Source organism: Lutjanus erythropterus, chromosome 15 (assembly GCF_056507025.1).
Source record: "Lutjanus erythropterus isolate fLutEry1 chromosome 15, fLutEry1.hap2, whole genome shotgun sequence".
In the NCBI taxonomy this organism is placed as follows: domain Eukaryota; kingdom Metazoa; phylum Chordata; class Actinopteri; order Lutjaniformes; family Lutjanidae; genus Lutjanus; species Lutjanus erythropterus.
The window spans coordinates 31,486,499-31,499,341 of NC_139331.1; the positions used below are offsets into that span (position 1 = coordinate 31,486,499).

At 40.3% G+C, this 12,843-nt stretch overlaps 1 protein-coding gene across 1 annotated transcript in view; it reads right to left on the reverse strand.

Moving 5' to 3' along the window:
• Window positions 1-12,843, reverse strand: part of scara5 (scavenger receptor class A, member 5 (putative)) — a 95,307-nt gene that overhangs the window by 30,808 nt on the left and 51,656 nt on the right. The window contains exons 8-9 of the mRNA XM_084737732.1: window positions 8,826-8,906; window positions 2,447-2,554 (exon numbers count right to left, since the gene is read on the reverse strand). Of these exons, the coding sequence (XP_084593858.1) occupies window positions 2,447-2,554; window positions 8,826-8,906 (189 nt within the window). The remainder of the gene's footprint in view (window positions 1-2,446; window positions 2,555-8,825; window positions 8,907-12,843) is intronic.

Here is a 12,843-nt window from a genome sequence, read left to right on the forward strand (position 1 = left end):
ATTTAAACTCCCAAGATGCTCTCTACAAAAGCATATGTAATAATTAGATGAGTGGCTGCTGTGGGGTTGCCTTTCTCTGCTGAGGCGTGAGTGGACTGATTAATGGATGGATTAACACACACCATGGAGCGGTAAAACAGACTGATGGATCATTATCAAATACAAACTATGGATGCATTGAGAGAACTGAGCACAGGGTTCCCACGTATTTTCAAGTTTTAAGTTTCATACTTATAATATATAATATATCATATAATATGATTAATCACTAACGTCCCTAATTCTGACTATGTTTCCTGGTAAGTTGACAAATAATTGCCAGAAGGTTGTAGGTAAGTACTCTGACTCGTCTGTGTGAAATGATGATGAACGCAGTATTAAGAAGTATGATTTCCTTATGCAGAAAAGATTACTTTTTTGTTTACTTATGATAACTACATCACCTCCAGGGGTGGAAGTAACTAATTGCAAATACTCAAATTACTGTAATTAAGTAGTTTTTTGGGTACTTTAGGGGTAGATTTTCAAGTCTGTACTTTTACTCGTACTTAAGTATGCATTACAAAATGTAATCTACTTTGTTACTTCGAACTCCTTAGTTGTGTACTTGAGTATAATTTGAATAAATATCCTATATCATATCCTTTCGTTTGCATTTTAGTAGCCAATCAGGTGATCTGATCACAAACACACCAATGAAAACATGATATACAACTGAAAAACGAAACACTGCAGCAGCACACGTTTGGAGTAGGGATGTTAATGATTAATGATTAATTGATTAATCGCTGTTAATAATTTAACTAATTAAGAATGTATTAATTGATATTTATATTATATTTTGACATTGTTTTGTCTGGCGGAGGCATTTGCTGAATAAGGAAAATTAAACTTGGACTTAAAATGAGGGAAAAATGACCAAGTACAAGTACTGTTACATTGTTAGAATATAACTCACTTACAAGTAAAAGTACTGGTCTTATAAATTATTTAAGTAAAAAGTATTCTTCTGTAAAACTCTCACGAGGTCACGCTCACTTCAAACCCACCTCGGTCTCTTCACCAACTTGTCACATACTTGTGATTTGTCGCTGGGACACAGTGAGTCACACAGACGTGGACGGGTTTTATGTGCCTAAACCTGACCAAACTGTGACTGTTTCACAGTGTTAATCACATGGTTAAAAAAAAGGCTCTTTGGCTGTGTCAGATACAGCCGCTAAACGGTACCTCAAGCTTCAGTATCAGACGCTGAGGGGCAGTGACAAACCGTCGGATGAGAATTATTATTTTAAACGTAGATTACATAAGCAGATACATAATGTAATGAATACTTAAGTACAAGTAAAGGTACAGTACCCTTAAAACTACTTAATTAAAGTAATTTAAGTATTTGCAATTAGTTACTTCCATGCTCACACAGCGGTTAACATTCTGGCTGTGCAATGATGAAAAACGCTGCTTGTATGAACCATTTATTTGTAGGAATTCTGAATTTCATATGAAGGAAACAGAATAGGGGACATAGTCTGGACGCACAAATATTTTTCCAACTGTCATTTTCTTTTTTGCATACTTATCCAGACCTGGAAATGACTAAAAATCAAATTCCATACTTTTGCACACAGGACGCCTGTGAATATCGTGATCTTTTGGCCTTCTTGTTTTTGGGCTCGTAAGGACGCACTCACAGTCCGTCTCCAGCTGAATCGACTGACTTCATTCACGCATGAATGACACAAAATACTGGTGATACAACTCTTTGGGAATCTTTTCTTTTTATTGGACCTGACAGCTCTGTGATACTACGAATTCTCTACGAAGTAATTCTGAAGTGTTTACGATGCTGAGAAAAATGCACCCACCGTTTTACAGCTGAACAGACAACTGAAAGCTGATCTGATTAGTGCAGACAGCTGTTTCTTCTCAACAAACGAAGGAAGACATGGATCGTTAGGCAATTATAGTTCCCATGGCTAAAAGTAGCAGGAGAACGGTGCCACCTGTTAGTGATGGAAGACGTGTGAAAGATTCTGCCGTGGTTCGAGTTTCTGCTCTGGCAGAAAAGCGAACGTCTCACGCAATTTGTCAGTTTGAAAAGTCTGAAATGATTCGAGCTGTGAATGTGTTGACAAGATTCAGCTGTCAGCTGGACAAGACTGCTGGGTGTTTTCTACTGACCTGTGAATGACGAACTGTTGTGTGAGTGACTAAATGACTCACTTTAATGTCACTTCTACTGTTGCCCCATAAAGTACACAAACTCATGTTTTGTACACTGTGATTATTATTTCATACTCTGATCAATCTGCACAATATGTTCTAGTGCCTCCATGTGTTTTCTCAGTTAAAGTTCTTGTCTGATTGAGTCAGAAATCAGCAAAATTCAACTGTTATTTGCTTTAATACAGTAGATAAGCTTTAAAAACAGGAACAGAAGACATACCTCTAGGACCAGCGGGTCCAACATCTCCTTTTTGTCCCTGAACACCATCGACCCCAACTGACCCTTTGATTCCCCGAAGTCCCTGGATGCCTTTTTCTCCTGGAAACCCTGAAAAACAAATACATACAAGCTTGATTTCAATATATGATTAATAACTATCCAAAGGAAAAAACTTGAGGTCTGGTGATGAGCAGATCGGCTCTGAGTTCATCTGAATCTGCATATGCATAAATCATCCACCCAACACCAACCAAACATGTTATTTTCTCTGATTTAGAGACCTGCACCCCTTCCAGTGTCTGTAGCCTGTATTGCCTTTTAAATTATGACGAGTAGCATGAGATTGCCACGTGATTTCTTTATGGTTTGTGGTAATGATGTATGAGTGTCTTCTTCAACAATTTATTTTAATGACTAGAGAGGCTGCTTTTAGACATTTTAAATGTTTCCATGCACACTGTAATGCCACTGCAGCAAATATTGTAAAATTTTAAGCAGCAGAAGTAAAACCTCTAGTTATAAACTTGAAAAGACAAAGGAAACTCTCCAAAGGAAACATGATCTAACTTTTATCATATAATTTAGACACTTCTGATGGAGTTCAGGATTTATCAGGAGCTTTTTTTTTTTTTTTTTTTACTCCTGATCAATCCTGTTGGCGTGTTGGGAGATATAAACAATCAATGAAGTTACGCTGCTGTGTCTCGTGTGTAAATGCGCACAGCATGACTATAAGGCTGGCTTTACACAGTGACACTTTAATGCAGGTTGCATATTACATGAAACATAATTTCCATGGAACTTGACAGTTACATGATGCGATGAGGAATCAACTGGGAAGTTGATTGTTTCATATCGTTTTCTTGCTGAATAATATCAATTTGGATGTGTTCGCTTTTTCTTCTGCCACAGGCTGACATCTTTGTTTCATAATGGCTGTCCTGCAGGATAGGAAGAGGAACTATTGGTACATTAATGCTTATTAATAAGCTCATGGAAAAATCCCACCTACTGGCTACTCAAAGGAGAGACCAGTGGGTCATTTCACAGGCTGTTCAAGGAGTTTATTCCAATGAGCCGCAGGTGAGGTATCAGTGTTTTGATTGTCTGTTGCATTAAAATAGTTTCACAAAGCTGAGAGTTTCAGAGAGACTGCAACTTAGTTTCACCTGAGTTTCAACCAACTAAAATAGTTTCACCATGTAAAACCAGCCTTGAGGAAGAGATGCACAGATGGTAAATCACGTTAAGTGTATTTGATCAAAACGTTTTTAGTGCAGATGTTACCAGATGTAGATGTAGAGTGAAAATCGTTGTATTTTGAAATCCATCTTTGCTTCCTGGGAGTTTTACAGTTGGTTATGATTCTTTCCCTTAAATAAATTATCTGAAGTCAGAGGAGATGCAGTGGTGTCAATCAGACATGATTATAATGAGGTTATTTTTTTAAATATTCTAGTGAATTCTAGTTAAATTTTGAATAAGTAGGACGTGTTGCTGTTTGTAAACGCACCATAAAGATAGTCGACGGTGTGACTGATTGGGAAAGTGTCCTGAACACAGCAAAATAATGAGAAAATAAGAAGGTACCAGCGGAGGGGTGGTTGCTCTGTGGATGCAGATCCTGCCACACACTTCTGGCAGGTTGTGGGTGATGATTGAAAGGGATTGAAAGGGAAAATCCTGAATAGCTTGCCTTGAAATTTTACTTGTCAGTCATTGCTAGCATATACCATAGCATTCTGGAAAAAAGTAATAATGAGAACTTTAGAACCAAATTTCCAATAACCCTTGTTGCTTCCCGTCACCATGCTCCACCCTGATATCATTTAAAGAAGACAGAAAGATGCTGCAGTTGTACTTAATGTTGGTCTTTCACTTTTTCCACCATCTGCCAACGCCTCAGTCTAAAGAACAGCACTTCGTTTTGTTCCCTAAAACAGTCCCAAAAAACTCCTGCCCTGCAGCACACAATGAGTTTGTTTACAGTAAACACACTCAAATATCTCAAAATGAATGTGGCAATAATGAATTATTAATTGCACTGTTGAAGTGAGCACAATCTTCGTCGAACATCGCCGTGCCCTGACATGCTCTGATTGCACTCACTCAGCAATCAGAGTAAAACAATTAGACCGAAGAGACACAAAATAAAGTGATGATGGATGATGTCATGTCATGCGGTTTTCTGTCTCTCTGCTGTGAAGAGTCAATAATTCTGTTCTCAAAAAACCCACTGGGGAAAAAGCTATCAGTCATGTTCTGGAAAGACGTGCACAAGTGTTGTTTGTGTTCTGCAGGATGCTCCAACTAGATCGTTCAACAAGTCCAAAAGGACTTTTAGAGCCTGAATGTGATGATGGATTTCTTTGGCTTTAACGCGAGTAAATGTGCTGCATTACAAACAGATTATGTGGGCGTGTTAACAGCATGGGTCATTTTTAACATGAAGGAGAAACTGCAGTAAATAACAGTTATTTAATTGATTCTTTGGACAATGATGTGATATTTGGTGATATCACAAAGCCTGCCAGGATACAATTTCAATTCCTTTCAATTCAATTCAGGGGTCTGTGATCAACATCAGACAGTATCGCTGTGTCTGTTTAACACGCTCAGCTACATTTATGTCAACTTGCAAAAAGCAACTAAATTAAGATTCTGATGATTTAATGACTGAACTCTTCCAGGCATCTGTGACACAGACATGCCACGGGAATTTCAAAATAAAAGGTGCATCTTACAGATGATGATTCTTTGCATTAGTGGATTGTTGAACATTGAATCAATATATTGATCCAGAGCATTGTGTCATTACACCCATATTTAAAACAAAAACTGACTGTTAATGTTGTCCAGTTCCAATTTGCTGTTTGACTGCCTACAAATGATTTCTCTGTGAATATAAAGCCTCATTTCCACTGTCCGGCTCGACTCACTTTTGGTACCAGGTTTCTGGTGTCTTGATCTTGTTTTCCACTGCAGATACGTTGCAGTATCCCCTCAGTATAGGCTGGATTCTCATATAAATTAAAAAAACTGTTGTGATATCATCTATAACATCTAACCCTAACCCTGTCATGATCTCTGCAGCTCTGTGGACCCATCTGTCCCACAAGACAAGTAATTAATGTTTCTTATTAAAGACTAACTCGTTTGTTGGGGGTCCATTAAAAGATAACGAACCTACAACAACTCTGATTATTCCATAGCCCCTCATGTTCTCCATGCCCTTTTTCATGTTGTGCTGTTACTGTTTATTTTGTTTACTATGTGCATGTTTGTATTGATATGCAGTGGCAACTGCAACCTTTTAACCTGAAAATCTAATGTCACCAAATGACAGTAGTGGCAATAAATATGTATATACATACATATTTTTGACACGTCACATTTTTCTCACATGTTATCTTTTTTAATGAATAAAAAGTTTGCATGCCGTTGCTTACATGCTGTTTTTGGACGTTGCTACGTGCCACAGTGTCTGTGTAGTGCTGTGTTCTCCTGTGCCCAGGTTCTGCCCCTCCCCCCCTTGCAGATTGCAGTGATTGGCATCAGGTGCAACTGCTCTGCAATCAGGACCTGGTGCTTAAAAACCTGGAGAGTGCAGCCAATCAGGGCCGGTGGGCCATTTGGCAGACTACAGTCTGCTAGTCTGTAGTCTAATCCTGCAGCAGTAAAATTTATTCAATGTTGCACCCCTCATCCCCTAGCCCAACTTGGGGTCATAACAGACGTCTTGGTCTCCATTAATTAGTTAAATTCCAGGTCAAATAAAAAAAATAAAAAAAAAATGACTAAGATGCTTTTAATCGATAATTGCTAAACCATTGAGACAAGTGATTAAAAACTCCTGTCTCTAGGAGATGACCGCTGTCACTAAAGTCCACAGCTTCATGAATGTTGGGGACAATTCTGCTTTGCTCCTAGGAGGGGGTTCCATTCAGTTCGCTATGTTTTCATGCTTACTATTAAGACAGCCTCTTTCCTCCTTCCCTGCAGCTAGAAATTCTTTATATTCATTTTTTCCTGGAACTATGGTAGAGGTGGGGGGGAGGGGGCTCCTTTGAGCAGAAAGATAATGCTTCTTGGAAATGTCATGTGAGAGCTGCAGTTCATCGGCCGGGGGAATGTGGGACGGATGATGACAGGGGAGGAGCTGAGGGGTGATGAGTCAAGAGGTACCAAGCTGGAAACGCTCCCAAAAACATTTGGATTAATATTGTCTTTGCTTGTACAGTATCTATGAAAAATAGTCATTCCGTGGTCCTGAGGTGCCAATTCTGCCTCCACGAGGGTTCACGTTGTGGTTTTTGGGGGAATTACCTGCAAGACAAAGATAGATGACCCATCCCAGCGGGCCTGTCCACACCCCGTCTGAAAATAAATCACCGTCCAAAGTCTGGGGCCTTGTTTTCTTAAGTGGATTTACAGTATATGACCTCTTTTATTCTCTGCACTCCCTGCACTATTAATTCAATTGAATGCAATCACAAAAGCAGAGGTCATAACACCTGCCAAAGTCTGTTTTGTGTAAAAAGGTAGCTAAATTTTTCACCTTTCCCGACACTCAGACTAAAATTCTCTGGCGTAGAAAAACGTCTTGTAACTCAAAATGTGGTGTTTGTGTTGGACATTTATAGGCACTTTTTATGACCTCCGGGCTTGTAAAACTCATCCAAAAACCACACCAGGGTGAAAACACAAGGGGGTAAATCAGAAAATCAGACATTACTTGACAGCGGGCTTGTGCGTCTCTCGCTTCACATTCAGTGCATCAGGAATAGTTTGAACACCCAGTAGTTATGACATTACTGATCTTTCCCTTCTTACGTGCATTACAAAGATTTAAACGACCAGTGTGTGAAATTTAGTGACTCGCCTCACCCTCCCCTTCCAAGCGTGTAGGAGAACCTACAACGAAGAACATGGCGGCCTCCATGGAAGAGGACCCACACCTTCTGTAGATATGAATGTCCATGCTTACTTCTGAAAAGAAGTCAAAAATCATGTCTAATCAACAGCCTATTAGAGAAGGAATGCGTATTAAAATTTTTGTCGATAGGTTCTTTTTGACCTTATTTTTACTGACATATTAAAGTCATAGTCTGACATTTTGAGAAATATGCTTATATGCCGATACCACTCTTATATCTGTGTTTCAAATATGCAGCTGGAGCCAGGAGATGATTAGCTTAGCTTACCACAGAGACAGGAAAAAAGAGGAAAGAGCTAGCCTGGCTCTGTCCAAAGATAACAAAAACTCTAAAACTCACTAATTAATGTGTTATGTCTTGTTTGTTTAATTCGTACAAAAAGCAAAGTATCATAAAAACGACAAGTTGTGGTTTTATGGGGGGCGACAAGCCAGACTTTTTCTTGTTTCCCCCCTACTTTCAGTCTTTATGTTAAGCAAAGCTGGCTGTCTAGTGGCTCTAGTTTCATATTTAAACATGTTACTTTGTACATTTTTGCCTTTATCTGATAGCAGAGAGTATTGAGCCTGACAGGAAAAGAGGGGAGAGAACAAAGGGGGTCACTGCACACAACAAAGGTCCCCTGCTTAAATCAGACCACTGTGGTTATGTGGTATGCATCTCCCTCCATCTTCATATTTAGGAGACACACACAAGCGTGTTATTGATCTTCTGAACTGTCTTCTAGAAAGCAAGAAAAATTTTAAACTATTCCTTTAAGGGAGAAATCTGTAATATATTTACTGTAATAAATCAGAAAATGGCCACAATATGTCATCAGAGACCAAGGAAACCTAAAGCTGAGATACTCGCTTCTCTGTCAACAAAGCTACAGCTGCGGTGTCCTTTGAATTTTCTATTCTGGACCAGAATGACTGTTTTTGTTTGCCTGTTTCACATTAATTAGAGTTCAAATTAATGCTGTATGTTCCCAGAAAGAGTTAGTGTCTGTTTATGAGTCATAAGAAATCATTAATAATCTTTCAGAAGGAGCAGATGTTTGTAACGGCAGTGAGACAGACACTAAAGTTAAACTCCAGAGTGTGCATTTTCAAAGCGGTGGCCTTTTGTTTTCAGGATAACGGGCTTAACTTTACATCGACAGACAGCTGACAGTCATAAACATCTGATTAAGTGGCAGTGTGGGACTCATCCTCACTTATCATTGTCTAATTACAATATTTTTATTCAGATTTTGTGCAGCCGCGTTGAAGCACACGACAGTGAACCGAACACAAGAGCAAGTGGTTACTTAAGAAGCGACAGTGAAGTGTTCACTAAACCCGTTCACACCAAATGACGCAAAACACTTGGAGAGCTCAATATTTTCTAAGGTGGTACGTGGTGCAATGAGTATGATATACCCTGCATTAACTGGTGAATGGTAGTCTGGTTGTACCCACCTCTCAATCCTGTCAACCCAGGAGCCCCGGGGGGCCCCAGTGGCCCATTATCACCCTTCTCTCCCTTTGGACCAGGAGGACCTGCAGAAAGGAACATAAATATGGTCACATATTTAAGACATAATGCACTGGTGATACTATGCACATGCTAATGCAAAATTTGTCACTGACAGTAGCCATTTCAAGTCCTTCACCACCAACATGAAATGACCAAGCATCCTGCAGACAGACAGGACTAAAGAAGATAAACTTCAGTCTTAGTCAGTTTGAGCTGTTCATGAGTTGAAGAAAAGCTCAGTAAAGTTCTAATTTTCATTTACAAAAAAAAGATACTTGATGTAAACACATTAATATTTACAAATTGCAGGATGTGAGGCTTATCAAACAGGAACAGAAACAAGTATTTAGGAGGCTTTCATAAACGCCCAGTCTGATTAGTGTGAACTCTGTACCCGGACAGCAGGCAGAGATCAACAAACCATGCTTGAGCCCACTTGAAAAGGTGGTCTTGAGTATGGTTCATGTGTACTTGAGTACATTTCAAACCAGGTGGGAAAACTAGCAAATCACATAAGTGGACTGCTATAATGTGACATAGCTATTGGACATTTTCCGTGCAGACACAAGGTTTGCACCCAGCAAGCACAGCTCTCATTGTCTGGACTGCACAACAATGGCTGATAAAGCAGAAAGGGAGACAAGAGGGTCATTCATGACACTGTTTTCAAAATATGAATAATAGTGGACATAATGTGAAGGTCAACACCATCGTATGGGCTTGGGATCATGTGATTGGCAGATGATGATGCTACTGGAGTACAGAACAACATCAGTAATGTGAAAGCTGAGCGGCAGGGGGAAAACACCTTTAGTGAAAGTTAAAGACGATACAAAGTGGAAGCTGCAGCTGCAGTGTACAGTTTCATAGGGCTGCCAAAAAAGTGCGATTTCTGCAGTTTAAATGAATTTATTTTAAAGCAATAGCTCACAACATGTCCATGAAAATAACTATTTTACTACTCTGGTTTTGCTGTTCTGAACAGTCTTCTCCTGGAGAGAAATGGGAGCTGCTACAGAGGTTTGTTTGGAATAAAAAGGCAGAAATATAAGAGACTCTGAGTCACTGAGTGTCTTATTATTACAGCATGTTGGATCACTTATTATCAAAGGTGTTGCCAAAATCAAGGCAGGAAAGAATCGTGTAGATTATCACTTAAAAATGGAACACGTGGGACTGAAAAGTGCCTCGGAGAGCAGCATCTGAGACTTTAATTCCTGCAGATAATGATTTTATCACTATCTGTCTATCACATACTACACACACACACACACACACACACACACACACAGCAGCCAAAATGAAGGCCAAACTGGGTCATACAACTAGGCTAAGGATTCAGTCCAAAAGTTTGTTGTACTTGGAGAGAGTGAGTGACAAAGAGCCAAATAGTGTGTGTGTGTGTGTGTGTGTGTGTGTGTGTGTGTGTGTGCGAGAGAGAGGTCTGGCCACAATGGGAACCACATGTTTAACGAGGTGGACCACAACACAGCTTGTGGGAATGCTCAGAAATTCACGGTTTGTTATTGTCCAGCAGCACATGTCCAGCGGTCCCGATCCTTCAGAGCTCTAATGTTCCTCATCTGCAACTTTCTGATGCTGAGATACGGATCTGCCCGCCGCCGCCTCGAGCTGCTGCACAACTGCACACACTTAACTGGTGGCCGCAGGTCATGAGAGTGTGAAAAGGTCACGCTAAGGGGGGGGGGGGTGTCAAAGTATACGTGTGTGTGTTCTTGCGTTTCTGTACTCGTGAGGGCAGGAGTACAAGCTGAGAAAACTTGTCCAAAGTGAAGACTCATGAGTTCAGGTTGAGGTCAGAATCAGGGTTAATGATTAATGGTTATTCAGGATAATAACCAGCAGATTTACAAAGTGGAGTTTTTGTAGTGAAGGTCTTTCTGTTGAAGGCCTTTGTGCAGAGCTGAACCCACAAAAATCCAAAGACCTGATCTGACCTGAGCTAACCTTTGGTTCACAGTTTTTTGTCCACGTCAGATCTAGTTGGAGACGGACTCAGGGCGGGTTCGCACCTAACAGTCCGGTTCCTGAATCAGACCAATGCTAGGATGATGCATTGTTTCAATTCTCAGACTAGTCTGGTTTGTGTTTTCAAAGACAAAACCTAACATGTACCAGAAATTGTAAACACAAGTCAGGCGGTGGAAATGTTCTTCGATTACTGGTCGTACAAGCGGTCGGCCCGATTTTTATCTGCACATTGTTCATCATGGAGAGCCCTCAGGTTCTGCTGGTGCTGAGCTGTGCACATGAACGTCTCTTAAGGCAACAGATATTAAATGATTTAATAATACAGGGTCTGGGTCTGCCTTGTTTCAGCCCACACTTTGGTAAAAACTAGTTTACCAGTCACCAAAACAGGAAGAGAAAACATTTTTTAACCACTGAAATGACACATGTAATGCTACGCTTCCAGTGATTGGTTCGAGACCACCCCTACTAGGTGACCCAGAGAGTGGTTCTTTGATCCAGACCGGAGTTTGAGTCTGGCGATCACACCAACCCCAACAAAGGGTTTGGTTCAACCAAACTAAACAAGGGTTAGTGTGAACCTGCCCATAAACATCTTACAGATTTGGGGCTTCTGCACACTTTTGACCAGACCCCACGGACCAATGAAATGTCAGCAGTCAACAATATAAAACGAACCACAGATGCTGCCGCTTTAATCAGCTGCGTCAGTCAAAATGCATCAAACTACGGAGCTGCAAAGAGCCTCGTTATGTGAGTGTTTGTGCCTGTTACGTTAAGAAAGTTGCATTTTGTCCAGGAGTCCATCTGTTTTTATGGCTTTTCACTTTTACTGGGGTCAGCAAACCCCGGTAAATGTCACCACAGGCAATTTTATGTGTTTTATTTGTGTGTTGTTTGTCAGCTGTAACAGAAAAAATACCACTGCTGTTTCAGACAAAAACAAGAACACAAAACAAAAAACACAACCGCCATGTCAGCAGCTCTGCAAGGCTGCTCCTGCTGTAGGCACAACAGCATTTTGAGCTAAATTAGAATGTTCTGTATAATGTTTACTATGTTCAACATCAAAACTTAGTTAAATAACACCTCAAAGTCTCCTTTCAGCAACACTAATACCATTTCTGACACCCAAATCAGTGCATGCACACAGGTTCCATGTTTATATCTCCCCTCTCTTTTCTGATGTGTGCCAAGACTCGAATTATGTGTGAGCACTTTCAGATGTGAGTCTGTCTCAAGTTTGCTTTAAGCTGATGCAAACACATCAGTTCCTGATTTTGCTGATTTTAAGACATTGTTGAGCTGCTTTCCTAAATATGATTGCTTCATCAGTAAGCACACATTCAAGCTGGTGCAAACTCCACATGTGGAAGGAAAATTACCTAAAGAGGCGCCAAGCCTTCACTGCCACCACTGAAAAGGGGTGAGAATAGTGCGTTCACCTGGGTGTCACATTTACATCACTGCCTGTCAGAGCTGGAGTCGATAACATGACTACTGCAGAGGCATTTCACCCAAGACTGAATGCTAATCGTACCCTTTCCCACTGACAAGAAACAACAGAGGTTAGCAGGTGTTAGTGGGTTTTTAGTCCAGTGTGAAAAAGGGCTTAAGTGAGCTGTTTGCTGAGAGAAAGCTGGACTTACTCCTGATCTCTGAATCTCTTTTCACACACTCACTCAATCTTTTACTGACATCACTTTACAAAATATCTGGATATAAAAGTTCACATTTCGATGCCAACATGCTTTTAAAGTTTTAGAATAAATATGCACATTCCTCTCAAGCACTGGAACTGAACTGCATGCCTCAGATTTGGAGATGACAGTTAATTCGCCCCGGAGGTCTTGAAAAAATTGCGTCCTTGTTAATAGTTTGTTTTAGTAAAGCTTCACATTATTAATCTTCTAGCTCTCAGAGTCCTATTTTGTTCATTCAGCTGACAGAGTTTCAACAATAACAAGC